This window comes from Nyctereutes procyonoides, unplaced genomic scaffold (genome assembly GCF_905146905.1).
Source record: "Nyctereutes procyonoides isolate TBG_1078 unplaced genomic scaffold, NYPRO_anot_genome, whole genome shotgun sequence".
Classification (NCBI taxonomy): domain Eukaryota; kingdom Metazoa; phylum Chordata; class Mammalia; order Carnivora; family Canidae; genus Nyctereutes; species Nyctereutes procyonoides.
This window is the reverse complement of record NW_026575049.1, coordinates 62,482,802-62,499,683: the sequence shown is the minus strand read 5'-3', so window position 1 is coordinate 62,499,683 and position 16,882 is coordinate 62,482,802. Positions and strand designations below refer to the sequence as shown.

Here is a 16,882-nt window from a genome sequence, read left to right as displayed (position 1 = left end):
ACATTAGATTCCAAATATTTAATCATCTTATAATTAGAAGTTTGGACCCTTTAACTAACATCTTGTGCTTAGTTTGATGTAGTCCTACTTGTCTATTTTTACTTCCATTGCTTGTGCTCTTGGTATCCTATCCAAAAAAAATCATTGTCAAGACCAGTGCCTTTGCTTTTTTCCCCATGTTCCTGGTTTTAGGTCTTACAGTCAAGGCTTTAACCCACTTAGAGTTAATTTGTGTTTGTGTAAGATAAAGATCCAGTTTTATTCTTTCGCCTATGGATATCTAGTTTTCCCACCATCATGTATTGAGTATTCTTGGCTCTGTTAACAAATATTAGTTGACCATATATGCATGGATTTGTTCCTGGCCTCTCCATTCTGTTCCTTTGGTCTGTGTGTCTGTTTTTATGCCAACACCATACTGTTTTGATTTTTAGAGCTTTGTAATATAATTTGAAATCAGGAAATGTGATGCCTCCAGCCTTGTTCTGAGGATTGCTTTGTGGTTTTATTTGAATTTACAACTTTTTCTTTCTTTCTTTTTCTTTTTTTTTTTTTTTAAGATTTTTTATTTATTTATTCATGATAGACATAGAAAGAGAGAGGTGGAACACAGGCAGAGGGAGAAGCAGGCTCCATGCAGGGAGCCCAGTGTAGGACTCGATCCTGGGACCCCAGGATCGTGCCCTGGGCCAAGGGCAGGCACCAAACCGCTGAGCCACCCAGGGATCCCCGACAACTTTTTAATTCTATAAAAAATTCCTTTGGAATTTTGAGGGATTGCATTGAATCTAAATCTACAGATGGCTTTGGGTAGTATGGGCATTTTAACAGTATTCTTCTGATTCATGAACACATGATATCTTTTCATTTATTTCTGTCTTCAGTTTCCTTCATCACTGTCTTAATGTTTTCAGTGTATAGACCTTTTACTTTCTTGATTAAGTTTATTCTTATGAATTTTATTATTTTTCATGCTATTGTAAGTGGGATTGTTTTATTTCTCTGTTTGTTTTAGTCTGTAGAAATGTGATTTCTAGATGTTGATACTGTATCTTCAACTTTATTGCATTTGTTCTAACAGTTTTTTTTGGTGGAATTTTTAGGATTTCTATATATGAGATCATATCATCTGCAAACAGAGACAGTTTTACTTCTTCCTTTCCAGTCTGGATGCTTTTTATTTTTTCATACCTGATTGTTGTGGGTAGGACTTTCCAGTACTGTATTGAACAAAGAATGGTAAGAATGAGCACTCTTCTTTTATTCCTTCTCCTTAAGAAGGTAAGCTTTCAACCATTCACATGCAGTAGATGGTTAAGTGTGGGCTTGTCATATATGGCTATTTTGGGTTCATGTATGCAACTTCACCTCGTGTTTGTGTGAAGCTTCCACACACTTCAGACACCAGTAGGTTGTCCAAGAATTCAACTCAATTCTGCTCATTTCTGACACTGTTTACTCTGAGATATTCCATAGATAAAAGGCTCAGTCCCCTCCACTTGAGATACCATTTGTAATCCTAGATTGTTACCTTTACTTCTTATCTGCTGGTTGTAAATGAGACATTCCCACAACCCCCTCATTGGTTTCAATTAATTTCTTAAAACAGCACACAGAACTCAGGCAGCCTATTAACTTACTGCATTATCAATTTATTTATTTTTATTTATTTTTTATTTTTTATTTTTTATTTTTATTTATTTATTTTTGCATTACCAATTTATTACAAAGGATGTTAAAGGATATGAATCAACAGCCAGATGAAGAGATACATAGACCGAGGTCCCAAACAAAGAAGCTTCTGTCCTTGTGGATCTTGGGGTATAGCCTGGTAGCATGGGTGAACTTTCTGGTTCCCCAAACTGGATGCTCTCCAAACCATGCCCTCTGTTTTTTAAAAAAGTTTTTAAAAATATTTTATTTAATTAATTTATTTGTATATATAATTTTATTGGAGTTCGATTTGCCAACGTATAGCATAATACCCAGTGCTCATCCTGTCAAGTGCCCCCCTCAGTGCCCGTCACCCCAACCCCCTGCCCACCTACCCTTCCACCACCCCATGTTGATTTCCCAGAGTTAGATGTCTCTCCTGTTCTGTCGCCCTCACTGATATTTCCATGCAGGAAGCCTGACATGGAACTCCATCCCAGGTCTCCAGGATCATGCCCTGGGCTGAAGGCGGTGTTAAACCCTGAGCCACCCAGGCTACCTGCCCCCCCCCCCCCCGTTTTTTGTTTTAAGTCTTATTTCCTTTATTTCTGCTCTGATCTTTATTTCCTTCTGTTAACTTTGGGCTTAGTTTGTTCTTTATTAGTTTCTCTAGGTGTAAAGTTAGGTTTGAGATTTTTTCTTTTTTAAGATTATTTATTTTAGAGAGAGGGAGAACATGCATGCATGAGCAGGGAGAGGGGCAGAAGGAGAGGAAAAGAGAGAATCCAAAGTGGGCTGCCCTCTGAACATGGAGCCCATTGTGGCTAATCCCACCACCCAAGATCAGAGCTGAAATCAAAAGTTGGATGCTCAACCGATTGAGCCACCCAGGTGCCCCTATTTTTCTTTTGTTTTTCGTGTTTTGTGAGAGAGAGAAAAAAGGTTGCTGGGGCAGAAGGAGAGAATCTTCCAGCATACATCCTGCCTGGTGGGGAGCCCTTTATGGGGCTTGATCTCACAACCCTGAGATCATGACCTGAGCAGAAACCAAGAGTCAGACACTTAACTGATTGTACCATCCAGGTGCCCCTATTTTTCTTACTGTAGCATTTATCACTGTAAGTTTTCCTCTCAGGATCTCTTTTGGTTCATTCCATTAGCTTCGGTATGTTGTATTTCCATTTTTGTTTCTCAAGATCTATCTATCTATCTATCTATTTATTTATTTAATTTTTATTTATTTATGATAGTCACAGAGAGAGAGAGAGGCAGAGACATAGGCAGAAGGAGAAGCAGGCTCCATGCACCAGGAGCCCGATGTGGGATTTGATCCCGGGTCTCCAGGATCGCACCCTGGGCCAAAGGCAGGCGCTAAACCGCTGCGCCACCCAGGGATCCCTCTCAAGATTTTTTTAAGTAGGCTTCATGCCCAGCATAGAGCTCAGTGTGGAGTTTGAACTCACAACCCCCAAATCAAGAGTTGGACGCATAGAGCTCAATGTGGAGTTTGAACTCACGACCCCAAAATCGAGTTGGATGCACATAGGTACCTCTGTCTCTCAAGATGTTTTTTTGATTTTCCTTTGGACAATTTCTTTGGCTCATTGGTTGTTCAGAAGTGTTGTCTAATACCCACTAGTTTGTGATTTTTTTTTCCTCTTCTTACTGTTTCTAACCACAATAGTGTAAAACAGAAAAGATACTTTGTATGATTTCAGTCTTTTTTAATTTGCTATGGCTTATTTTGTGACCTAATCTTGGAAAATGTTCTCTGTGCACTTGAAGAGAAGGTCTGTTCTGCTTTTGGATGGAATGTTCTGTGTATGTCTGTTTGATCCATTTGTTCTAACATACAGTTCAAGTCCAGTGTTTGCTTTTTGATTTTTCTGTCGGATCTATTCATTGCTGAAAATGGAGTATTGAGGGTCCCCTACTCTTACTGTGTTGTTTTTCTTTCTTTAGATGTAGTATTTGCTTAATGTGTATTTAGATACTTGAGGTTTACGTGAAATATCTTACAAATAACAGTCCATGTTAGGCTGATAACTTTATTTCAACTGCATACAAAACTTCTACCCATTTACTACCATCCCTCAGTTTTGTTTTTGATGTTTCCATTAATATCTTTATATCCTGTGTCCATTAAAAAATTGTAGCTATTGTTATTTTTAATAGTTTTGTCCTTTAATGCTTTTGCTAGTTAAGTGATTGATACCCCTGTATTACAGTAATAGATTATTCTGAATTTGACCACACACTTTTATAAATGTATTTTATATATATAAATATATAATATGTAAATATATAATATATAAATATATAATATATAAATATATAATATATAAATGTATAATATATAAATGTATAAATAGAATCATATATATATATATATATGATTCTATTTAATTGTGACAGTGGGCAGGGGCAGAGGGAGAGAGACACAGACTCCACACTAACTGGGGTTCGATCTCAGGACCCTGAGATCAAGACACTAGCCAAAACCAAGAGTCGGATGCTTTGACTGACAGAGCCACTCAGGTGCCCCAAGTGTGTTTTATATTTTCATGTACTAATTAAGTATTCTTTTATATCAGCTTGAAGAATTCCTGTTAGCTTTCTATTAAGGCAGGTGTACTGGTGATAAACTCTCTAGGATTTTTTTTTTTAAGATTTTATTTATTTATTCATAGACACACACACAGAGAGGCAGAGACACAGGCAGAGGGAGAAGCAGGCTCCATGCAGGGAACCCGATGTGGGACTCGATCCCGGGTCTATAGGATCACACCCCAGGCTGCAGGCGGCGCCAGACTGCTGTGCCACCAGGGCTGCCCCTAAACTCTCTAGGATTTTATTTTCAGGGGAAAGTCTTTATTTCTCCCTTTCTGAGGGACATCTTTGCTGTGTAAAGTATTCTTCGTTGGCAGTTTCTGTCTTTTTTGGCAGTTTTTTTCTTTCAGCACTTAAGGGATCATCTCATTATCTCTGCGCTTATAAGATTTTGTTTTTTTTTTTTTCTGAGAAATCTGGTGATAGCCTTATGTGGGGATTCCCTTGTACGTGAAGAACTTTTTCTCTTCTAGAGATAGTTTTTTATTAATTAATTAATTAATTAATTAATTAATTAATTAATTAATTAATTTATTTATTTATTTAGAGATAGTTTTATTATTAATATGTATTGGAGATCTTTTTGAGTTGAATTTTTTTGCAGCTATGAGCTTCACGAATATGAATGTCCAAATCTCTAATCAGATTTGGGAAGTTCTCCACTGCTATTTCTTTTTTAAATAAACTGCTGCTCCCCTTTCCCTTTCTTATGGGTCTCCTCCAAAAATACATAGATTATTTTTCTTGATGGTATCTTATAGTTCCCATACGCTTTCTTCACTCTTTTTACTTTAGAATGTGTAATTTCAAGATTACCTGCTCTCTGCTTCACAGATTTGTTCCTTCCACTTGGTCAAGTCTGCTGTTTTTGCTTTTTATTTCATTTTTATTTCATTCACTGTATTCTTCAGCTATACAACTTCTGTTTGGTTCTTTTTTATAGTTTCTATCTCTTTAAAAACTTCACTTTTTTATGTGTATTGCTTTTCTGATTTTGTTGAATTATCGTTTTGTGTTTTATTGTGGGTCACTGAGCTTCCTTAAAGCAACTATTCTGAATTCTTTATCAGACAGATTGCAGATCTCTATTTCTTTGGGGTTGGTTACAAAAAATTACTGTTTATTTGGTGGTCTGATATTTCATTGTTTCATGTTGCTTCAAGTTTTGAGTTGCCATTTTGCGTTTGACGAGATGTTCCCTCCAGTTTTTACTGACTAGCTTCAGGAGAGCTATACCTTCTCTTAGCCTTGTTGGGGATCTGAAGTTTTTTCAAGATCTTTGCTATGGGTATGCCTGTTTGTCATTTCTTATTTTCTCTTGTAGGGTATTCTTAAGTTAGTATGCAAAGCTAAGACAAGTGTGACAGTCTCTTCATTTGCTTTCTGTAGGACAGTGCTGAATTGTCAAGTTTGTGTGCTTTCTCCCAGTTCTGAAGAGTCAGGATAGCTTTATGCATTTGCTCACTAGCTATCTATAAATGCTTGTGCTCTCTCTGTCTGCCCTTGGGGTGAACACAGGGAGCTAGTCACAAGGTGAGAGCATGTGTGGGTTAGATGTATAGAGAGTTAGGGCTGATTGTTTACTAATTGGCAGCATCCTCAGACAAGGCAGCTTGTTGGTGGGCTTCCCAATAAAGTCCACATTGCAGTTAGTAGGATCGTTATCCTATTTTATGTCTTCTGAGACCCCTACCATTCTTCTAGCCACTCCCTTCCCCCTCAGTTATGTAGTGTACCTCAGTATTCTGGGTGGAATAAGAATGAAATGAGTCTCTTTGACAGTGTCCCACACAACTGGGAAAGCTGTGTGCTCACACCCAGGGAAGAAATCACAGATTAAGAAGATCTCTCCTGGCACTATGCTGTGGAGACATGGGGGAAAGGGTATATGGCAGGTAAAGTCAAACTGGTTTTTTTTTTTTTTTTTTTTTTTTTTTTTTACCCCTTTCAGTGTGTTCAATATTGGATTAGGTGGGGGCGTTTCTAGTGGTGTGCTGGAACTTTTCCATTGGACTCCCGGATGTTTGTAAAGGAACTGTTGTCTACAGGTGATTGTTAAAATCCTTGTTCTTTGGGAGGAAGATGGTAGAAAATTCCTATTTTGATGACTTCACTCTTGGCTGACATGCTTTATGCCACCCATACTTAGATTTGTCTTTTGTATGGTTATACTAAGGTGGAAATAAACTTTATGTACTAATCGTATCTGTTTTTTTTCCCCACTTAGCATATGGTTATAAGGTATTGTCTTATTAATGTATCAGTAGTCTGTTGCTTTTTAATGCTCAGTGGAATTCCTTGTGGGGATAGGCATGCATGCATTTGTGCGCTCACTCTCATATATGTGTGTATATAAATTGATTCACTGTTGGATACTTGATTTGTTTCTAGTTTAAGGCTCTTTGAATAATTTGTTTTGTTCATTGTACTTTTGTGCTTTGTTTAGTGACCTGCCTGTACTAGATTGTAGCTGCTCTGCAGTTTGTAGTTACTGATATCTCTTTAATTTTTTAAAAAATAAGTCTGTTTTCATTTTTAAGAATTTTTAGGAGTCATTCCTCAGCAGAATAGCTTAGTGGTCTTGGTGATTGATTTGTTTTTTTAAGGACTGATTTATTTTATTTTCTTTTTATTTTTTAAGATTTTATTTATTCATGAGAGACACAGAGAGAAAGAGAGGCAGAGACACAGGCAGAAGGAGAAGCAGGCTCCATGCAGGGAGCCTGACGTGGGACTCCATCCTGGGTCTCCAGGATCGTACCCTGGGCTGAAGGTGGTGCTAAACCACTGAACCACCGGGGCTGCCCTAGGACTGATTGATTGATTGATTTAAAGATTTTATTTATTTATTCATGAGAGAGGCAGAGACTCAGGCAGAGGGAGAAGCAGGCTCCTCGCAGGGAGCCTGATGTGGGATTCCATCCTAGGTCTCCGGGGTCACACCCTGGGCTTGAAGGTGGTGCTAAACCACTGAGCCACCCGGGCTGCCCTCTGGGACTGATTTAATCTCAAGGTTCCCAACTTCCTTCTTTTCCTTTGCTAGTTGTTGACGAAACTGCTGATCCTGTGGATCATTCAGACATAGAGGTTTTTTAGTCTGAATGTTGCTTATTGTGTCTTTGTGTAATTATTTAATGGGTTTTTCAGTCTATTCTATTTTTGTAATTTATTAGATTTAGAGGCTTCATCAGATTCAGATTAGGTTTCTTGGCAAGACAGCTTCAGAGGATGTGTTGTTGTATTCCATCAGAGAGCACATGATGTCATGTTGTGATTTTTGTAATGCCAGCAGCCATTGCTATTTTTAGCAATGAATTCTTTAAAATTTCAACATTTGATTTATGATCAATTAGTCTTTTTTTTAAATTTAAGAATCGTAAAAATTTGTGGGTTTTTCTTTTTAGAATCATAAAATTTTGTAATTAAAAATGTTTTTGCCTTTATTCACTTTTTGGGAGATTATTTCATACCAGTTGGTAAAAAGCTTTTTCCTTTTCTCTTTTTCCTTCTCTTTTCTCTTTTTTTCTCTCTCCTTTCTCTTCGCTCTTTTTTTCTTCTCTCTCCTCCTGTCATCTCCCCCGCCACCCCCGTCGTCTCCCCCCACCCCCGCCCCGCCCTCTCCCCCATCCTCTCCCTTGTCCCTTCTCTACTATTTGGTAAATAGTGCCAAAGTCTTTTCACTGATGTATGAAAATACCCATTTCCTCCTGAGTTTACCAACTCCAGGTATTATTTAAACTTTTTGCAACCTGGTAAGAGAGAAGTAGTAGTTCAGTGATATGTTTGAATCATGTGTGCATCAATTTTCTTTTTTTGGCCCATTCTTTTCATTTCTTTTCCACTAATCTTTCATTTGAGCTCAGAGAGATTACCCTGCAAAGGCTTCCTAGTTTGCAGTTTTTTTGAAGTTTGCTTTTTTGTTTTTTGTCATTAGTGTAAATGTTTTAAATCCTCTAATGTATCAGTTCAGGACACTTTAAGAATGCCAGTCTTTATTTCTGCCATTTTACATGTTGTCTCATATTTCAGTTGAATTTTAAGGCTCTCAAACTAATACATATTTAAAAATTTTTTTCACTTTATATATTTAGATTTATCTGTGTTTATTTCCTTCATTACCATTTTTCCCTTTTTTGTTCCTGTTACTCCCCCTTCCACCTTTTCTTTTGAGGTACCTTTTGATTTCTGTTTATTTTTTACTCTTATATTCAGGCATGGCCTGCCAATGGTAAGTATACATATTTGTCCAAAATTTTCTTTCACCCTTCCTCCTGAGGGAGGTTTACCTGAGTTTAAAATTTTAGATTGGCCATCATTTTAACATTTTGAAGTTTTTATACTGATCTTTTTATCAGAAGCCTGCCTTTTACTCTTAATTATTACTGCTTTACGTAACATCTTTTTTTTTCTCTGATGCTTTACTAAAATTTGCTGTGACAAATTTCAAATATATACAAAAATATGATTACCTTTAAGATATTAATAGTTAAATGTTGTTTGACAATAGTTCATCCAAGTTCATAAATGCATAGTATCTTCTTAATTGCTTATATGTATTTACTTGGCCCTTTGAGTAGCGTTTTACTTATTTATTTATTTATTTATTTATTTTAAAGATCTTATTTTTAAGTAATCCCTATACCCATCATAGGGTTTGAACCTACAACCCTGAGATTAAGAGTCACATGTTCTACTGAATGAGCCTGCTAGGCACCCTGAATAGCCTTTTAAATGTGTTTTTAGGGCGCCTGGGTGGCTCAGCGGTTTGGTGCCTGCCTTTGGCCCAGGGCGTGATCCTGGAATCCCGGGATCAAGTCCCGCATTGGGCTCCCTGCATGGAGCCTGTTTCTCCCTCTGCCTGTGTCTCTGCCTCTTTCTGTGTCTCTCATGAATAAATAAATAAAATCTTAAAAAAAAATAAATGTGTTTTTAATTCCAGATCTACCTTTAAGGTGACACATTTTAAGGTATTTATGATATGTGTTTTATAGAATTTTCGGACTGCATCTTGTATTATTTAGTGAGTCAAGCCTTAAATTTAGTAGCATCTTTTTTTCTTTTTAAATAATCTTTCTTCCTGATGTTGGACTCAAATTCATGACCCTTAAATTGAGTTACATGCTTCACTGACTGAGCCAGCCAGGAGCCCTAACTCATCAGCTGCTGCTGTTGCTGCTTCTTTTTAAAAGATTTTATTTACTTACTTGTTTTAGAGAGAGTGAGAACATGAGTGAGAGGAGGAGCAAAGGGGAAGGGGGAGAGAGAGAATCGTAAGCAGGCTACATTCAGAGTGTGGACCCCAAAGCAGGGCTTAATCATCTGACATTGAAATTGTGACCTGACCTGAAAGCAAGGTTTGGATGCTTAACTGAGCCACCCAGGCACCCCAAGGTTTTTTATTTATTTATTATTTAAATTCAGTTAATTAACATAGAGTGTATTATTAGTTTCAGAGGTAGAGTTTAGTATCAGTTGTATATAATACCCAGTGCTCATTACTTCAAGAGCCTTCTTAATGCCCATCACCATGTTATCCCAGCCCCCTGACACACTTCCCCTCCAGCAACCCTCAGTTTGTATGTTAGAGTTAAGAGTCTTCTATGGTTTGTCTCCCTCTCTGATTTCCTCTTATTTTATTTTTTTTGTCCCTTCCCCTATGCTCCTTTGTTTTCTTTCTTTCTTTCTTTTCTTTCTTTCTTTCAAGATTTTATTTATTCATGAGAGGCAGAGACACAGGCAGAGGGAGAAGCAGGCTCTATGCAGGGAGCCTGATGCAGAACTCGATCCCAGAACTCCAGGATCACGCCCTGGGCCAAAGGCAGGTGCTAAACTGCTAAGCCACCCAGGGATCCCCTCTTTTTTCTTTTTTTAAAAGATTTTATTTATTTATGAGAGAGAGAGAGAGGCAGAGACACAGGCAGAGGGAAGAAGGAGGCTCCTCTCAGGGAGCCCGGTGTGGGACTCAATTCCAGGTCTCCAGGATTATGCCCTGGGCCAAAGACAGGCACTCAACCGCTGAGCCACCCAGGCATCCCAAGATCTTTTAGTTTTAAATAATTTCTACATCCAGTGGAGGGCTCTAACTCAAAACCCAAGATCAAGAGTCACATGCTCTATTGAATGAGCCAGGCAGGTGCCCCTGTATTAATTTTTATTAAATAATACATGCTTATGTAAAATGTCAAATAGTGTTGCCAGGCTTGTAACAAAAAACAGCAGTCTCTTGTAGCAGTCCCACTTTCTTTCTCCTAGAGGTACTTTCTGTTTTACTCCCCCCACCCAGCTTTTTTTTTTTTTTTTTTTTTTTAAAGATTTTATTTATGACACACACGCAGCGAGAGAGAGGCAGAGACACACACAGGCAGAGGGAGGAGCAGGAGAGTGGGACTCGATCCAGGGTCTCTAAGATCACACCCTGGGTGGAAGGTGGTGCTAAACCACTGAGCCACCTGGGCTGCCCTCCCCCTAGCTTTTACTTTTATGTGTTTAAATAATAAAAATGTTATTTTTATAGATATTTTCTTTTATTAATATTTTTTCAAACATTTAATTTTTTTCTTTTTCTTTTTTTTTTTTTTTTTTCTTTTTTTTTTTTGAGTGAGAGCAGAGTGAATGAGAACATAGGGGGGAGAGGGGCAGAAGAAGAGGAAGAAGCAGGCTCCCTGTTGATCAGGAGGCCCTATGTGGGGCTTGTTCCTAGGATCCTGGGTTATGACCTGAGCTGAAGGCAGCTGCTTAACCAACTGAGCCACCATGCCTCCCCTGTTTATAGACATTTTCCACTGACTTTCTTCTATGGAAAATTTGTTGGTCTGTTTTCATCTAATTATGGAAGAAGAGAATAGTATTTTTCCTTTGTCACCCCTTTCCAATTATTTTTGAATTAGTATTGTGTATTTGTTACTAATGTCCTGTAAAATACTTACTGCTGATCCATGTAGTATACTGTAGTTACTTTTCCTGTACAGTTTCTTTCATTACTATACTTAGTAGTTGCCAAATATGTATGCATATGTGTTTGCGCCTGTAAACTTGAAGTGTTTTTATTTTTTTATTTTTTTTGAAGTGTTTTTTTTTTTTTTTTTTTTTTTTTAATATTTATGACAGTCACAGAGAGAGAGAGAGAGAGGCAGAGACACAGGCAGAGGGAGAAGCAGGCTCCATGCACCGGGAGCCTGACATGGGATTCGATCCCGGGTCTCCAGGATCGTGCCCCGGGCCAAAGACAGGCGCCAAACCACTGCGCCACCCAGGGATCCCTGAAGTGTTTTTAAAATCTTTTAGACTGGGCAGCCCCGGTGGCGCAGCGGTTTGGCGCCGCCTGCAGCCCGGGGTGTGATCCTGGAGACCTGGGATCGAGTCCCACATCGGGCTCCATGCGTGGAGCCTGCTTCTCCCTCTGCCTGTGTCTCTGCCTCTCTCTCTGTGTCTATGGATAAATAAATAAAATCTTAAAAAATAAAATAAAATCTTTTAGACAAAGTCATATGTAAAGTATATTTAATTCCCTCACCTCTGACCCATCTTACCTAATGTACTTTTATTCCCTTGATCCTGTTTGAACTAGTGTTATTGAGATCTGTGCACAGTTGTCTAACTTGGTTATTCTTTCACATCATCTTGGGGATTTTCTTTAAACGTGAACTTTTTTTTTTTTAAAGATTTTATTTATTTATTCATGAGAGACACGGGGGGGGGGGGGCTGGGCAGAGACATAGGTAGAGGAGAAGCAGGCTCCATGCAGGGAGCCTGATGTGGGACTTGATCCTGGGACTCCAGGATCACACCCTGGGCTGAAGGCAGGCACTAAACCGCTAAGCTACCCAGGGATCTTAAACGTTAACTTCTTTACTTGAGATGCTGTCATTTATCTCTTTCTGTTTTTAACGTCTGAACTCTTAACCGTCTAGCCTTTGCTTAAAAATCATCTCCGAGGAGATCCCTGGGTGACTCAGTGGTTTCGCGCCTGCCTTTGGCCCAGGGCGCGATCCTGGAGTCCCGGGATCGAGTCCCGCGTCGGGCTCCCTGCATGGAGCCTGCTTCTCCCTCTGCCTGTGTCTCTGGCTCTCTCTCTCTGTGTCTATCATAAATAAATTAAAAAAAAAATCATCTCCGAGAATCTCTTCCTGACTTCTCCATTCTAAGATGGGTTATGCTTATTTGATACTCAATACCCTACGTGATTTCTTCTTGGCATTTATCACTATATGTATGAGTATTTTTCCTTCTTTTTTTTTTTTAAAGTTTTTATTTTTATTTTTTTTTATTTTTATTTTATTTATGATAGTCACACAGAGAGAGAGAGAGAGAGAGGCAAAGACACAGGCAGAGGGAGAAGCAGGCTCCATGCACCAGGAGCCCGACATGGGATTCGATCCTGGGTCTCCAGGATTGCGCCTTGGGCCAAAGGCAGGCGCCAAACCGGTGCGCCACCCAGGGATCCCCGTATTTTTCCTTCTTTACCTCTTTTTTGTCTTTACTCTTCATCACTAGACTAAGTTCCATGAGGTGGGTACTGTTACCTTTTCACCAATTGGGTATCTACTACTTGGTGTATACAGAGCTAAAAAAAAAAAATATTAAATGAACGCATATATGACTCCTAGGTATTGCAGAGACTTAAAGGTTATGTTATCTTGTTGGACTTTGTCTAGAATGGAATTAGCAAGGTGCCTGGATGGCTCAGTTGGTTGAGTGTCTGACTCTTTATTTCAGCTTGGGTCATGATGTCAGGGTCATGAGATGCAGCTCAGTATCAGGCTCAATGCTCAGCATGGAATATGCTTGTCCATCCCTTTCTCTCTGCTTCTTGGTGACATGCTTGCGTGTGCTTTCTCTAAAATAAAAAAAAATTTTTTTTTTTTGAAAATTTTACTTGAAAGAGAGCATGAGAGTGAGAGGTAGATTTCCTGCTGAATGGGGAACCTGAGGTGGGGCTCCATCCCAGGACTCTGGGTTCGTGACCTGAACTGAAGGCAGCAGCTTAACTGACTGAGCTACCCAGGTGCCCCTAAAATAAAATCTGGAAAAAAAAAAAATGTCTGAAAAAAATTAGAATGGACTTGGCAAACCTTGGTCCAGTGTACCTGATCTTTCAGATGCTTGTTTTGTAACATGGCCATGTTTGTTTGTTTACACATTATGTGTGGCTCTTTTCAAGATACTATGGCACAGTTACCTAGTTGTGCAAGAGACTGTTTGGCCTTCAAAGCCTAAAGTATTTTCTTTCTGGCTATTAAAGAAAAAATTTGCTGACCAGATCTTCTACACTTAAACATTTTACATTAGAAGATTTATTTGGACAAACTGTAGTTTCTGAAAACTTTTTTTCCTTTCTCAATTTAACTGTAGATTCCTTTCATTGTAGTACACATTGTATATGAAATGCCAGTACATGAGTCAAGCCGCCAGTCAGGGAATTGAAAGGGAATTTATTAAAGACAAGTACTTACACAAATGTTGGAGGAATGTTGGAGGTAAAGAACAAATGGAACCTGGATGACACCCAGAGATGATGATGACGACAACTGTGATAACTGAGGAAGCAGCCAGTCTTCCCAAAAAGGATGGAGAAACAAAGGAAAGCTGGTTGTCAAACTCTAAGAATCACTTAGAATCACTTTGGAGGTGGGCCCTGTGAAGGGGTAGGACTTAAAAGAGACGATGCTGTCTGGCTATCGGTGGTACCTCTAAGAGGAGTACCATGAGATTGCTTATTGGAAGCTGCCACTTGGAAACTGTGCTGCTGCTGAGTTTTGCTTTCATATATAGAAAGTGAACATGTCTTTGGTCTCCTCCTGCCTTCTGGTCTTCTAGTGCCATGTAGGCAAGGAGGAAGATTTTAACAAAGCCAGCTGGAAATGAAAAATGGAGCTTCCATTTTCCCCAAATATGGGACTTCCAGAGCCCCAGCATCACAAAGCATATAACAGAAGGAAGGTTTGAAGTAGACAACACTAGATAGGATAACTGGCAAAGGATTTTCTCTCTTGCTCCCCCAATACATCTATAAAAAAAAAAAATCTGAAAAATTTGCATTTAGTCTAGGCCTTTTTTTTTTTTAAGTGTTGGCTTTAATACTGGTTTAGCGTTAATTGTTCCTGATATTAAAACGTGTTTTTTCTACTTTATTTCAGTATCAGATATAGAAGGTGGTGATGGACTGCAGCTCAGAAAGGAACATACTCTCAAAATATTTGCTTATATCAATTCCTGGACACAGAGGTATGGATCTTTAAGTACTTTAAAGACTAACTTTGTGAGTTGTACTTTAAGTTGGCATTGTCATGAAATTTCCCTTTTAGAATGTTGGGTTGTTTATATGTGGTTATTTTTTTTAATTTTTTTTATTTATGATAGAGAGAGAGAGAGAGAGAGGCAGAGACATAGGCAGAGGAGAAGCAGGCTCCATGCACTGGGAGCCCGATGTGGGATTCGATCCCGGGTCTCCAGGATCGCGCCCTGGGCCAAAGGCAGGCGCCAAACCGCTGCGCCACCCAGGGATCCCTTATATGTGGTTATTAAATGACAGTTTAATAACTTCCCTTCTTCCCTTCTTCATCATGAGGCCATTCATGGTTTTGTTTTTAATTTGAGAGCGAGAGAGAAAGAGAGAGATAGACGTGCGCACTAGGAGCAGGGGTTGGGAAGGGGAGTAGGGGGAGAGGGAGAAGCAGGCTCCCCCTGAGCAGGGAGCCCAATGTGGGGCTCCATCCGAGGACCCTGGAATCATGACCTGAGCAGAAGGCAGACACTTAACTGACTGTACCACCCAGTGCCCCCCACCCATGGTTTTGTTTTTAAAACAGAAAAAAAAATTTTTCTTTAAGTCTTGCATTATTTAGAAAGAGCTTTAATTCTAAAAATAATTATTTTGGGCAGCCCGGTAGCTCAGTGGTTTAGCGCCACCTTTGGCCCAGGGTGTAATCCTGGAGTCCCGGGATTGAGTCCCATGTCGGGCTCCCTGCATGGAGCCTGCTTCTCCCTCTGCCTGTGTCTCTGCCTCTCTATGTGTCTCTCTCATGAATAAATAAATAAAAATATTTTAAAAAAATAAAAGTAATTATTTTGAGAGATTAAAGAATTTTTAATGGCATAGCTAGAGACCTTTAACAAACTTAGTCCATTAAAAAAAAATCAGTGCTGTGGGAATGGACACTTTGACTCTTCTGAAAGCCACTTGTTACTTACTCTATTTGCATAATAGGTGTATTAGACCAGCTTTTAAGAAATACATATATTGAGAATATAAAGAATAAAAGTTCATTGAACACAGTAATTAGTATAATCAAGGATTTTTTGTTTTTAAAGATTTTATTTATTCGTGAGAGACACACACACAGAGAAGCAGAGACACAGGTAGAGGGAGAAGCAGCCTCCATTCAGGGATCCCAATGTGGGAATCGATCCCCGGACTCCAGGATCATGCCCTGGGCCAAAGGCAGGTGCTCAACCACTGAGCCACCCAGGCATCCCTATAATGAAGATTTGTAACAAGAGTTTGCAAATTCCTGTTCCCTTAACATGATTTTAGCTGGTCTTGGCTAAAGATTGTTTTTACTTATGTGCCTGTCCTATTTATTAGTCCTTATAAAATTTTTATGGGTAAAGAATGTTTGAAGCTTTGTGTGCAATTAGTGAACATGTTGAATGCAACTAATGTAAATGTCCTGAGGCTCACAGTCTAGCTGATCATAGAATTTATCTTCAAATCTCATTTGTTCTACAGTAATATCCCTTTTTCTTATGATTTTTCCTTCTTTGTCAATAAAGTTTTTGCACGTACTCTACAAAAGATTGTAGGTTTTTTACATGCATCATTATTGGCATCTCTTTTCTGAGTCTTGAGCAACTGAATTATTTTTAGCTAAGTTTAGGAATGGTTGCTGTTCCTCTCGTTATGGGTAGAGTAGACGATCGGATATTCCATAATACTAATCTTAATGATTTAAAGTTAGCATCAGTAGTCCAAAGGATTTGCTGAGAAATGTTGCATTTCAGTCATAACTTTGTATTTATTTACTGTAACTGCAACTGGGTAGCAGCATGTTATGCCACTAAATAAAATGAAATCCAGAGAAATGATAGAATTTTTTTAGCGTTTCACCCCTCGTTAGGTGGAAGTTAAGTTTTACCATTCTTAGTTGATTTTTATCATTGATAAATACTTTTAATGCTTGTATCAGGAATTTATAACCTGGAGTGTGTGGATGGGAATTAAATTACAAAGGAAATATTGATATGTACAATTTTAGGCATAATTTGTAGGTTTCATCAGAATGTTTAAGAATGTTCGCCCCCAAACTACAGACATCCTCTTACTTTTATCTCCTATTGCACTCGAGTATAGTGGTTACGAGTGTGGCTGTGGAGCCAGATTGATGTGACTTCAAGTCCTGCTTCATCACTTGTGTATTAGATGATTATCACAAATTAGTTGGCTTGTAAGTTTCTTACTTCATTTGTGAAATCAGAATAATGATGTCACTACTTAGATTGTGAAGAGACCAAGTGCTTAGTACAGTACCTGACAAAAGTAATAAATACCTATCTTAATTAAAATTGTTAAAATTTATTTTAGAAAATGGTATACATGTTGAAGGTTATGTAAGCTAAAGTG

The 16,882-nt window shown here is 38.6% G+C and overlaps 1 protein-coding gene across 2 annotated transcripts in view; it reads left to right on the top strand.

Moving 5' to 3' along the window:
- The window catches only part of USP34 (ubiquitin specific peptidase 34), a 248,230-nt gene that overhangs the window by 23,526 nt on the left and 207,822 nt on the right, over positions 1 to 16,882 (top strand). For both annotated transcript variants that reach the window (XM_055329090.1, XM_055329092.1), the window contains exon 2: positions 14,400 to 14,487. In XM_055329090.1, coding sequence (XP_055185065.1) covers positions 14,400 to 14,487 — 88 coding nt within the window. The remainder of the gene's footprint in view (positions 1 to 14,399; positions 14,488 to 16,882) is intronic.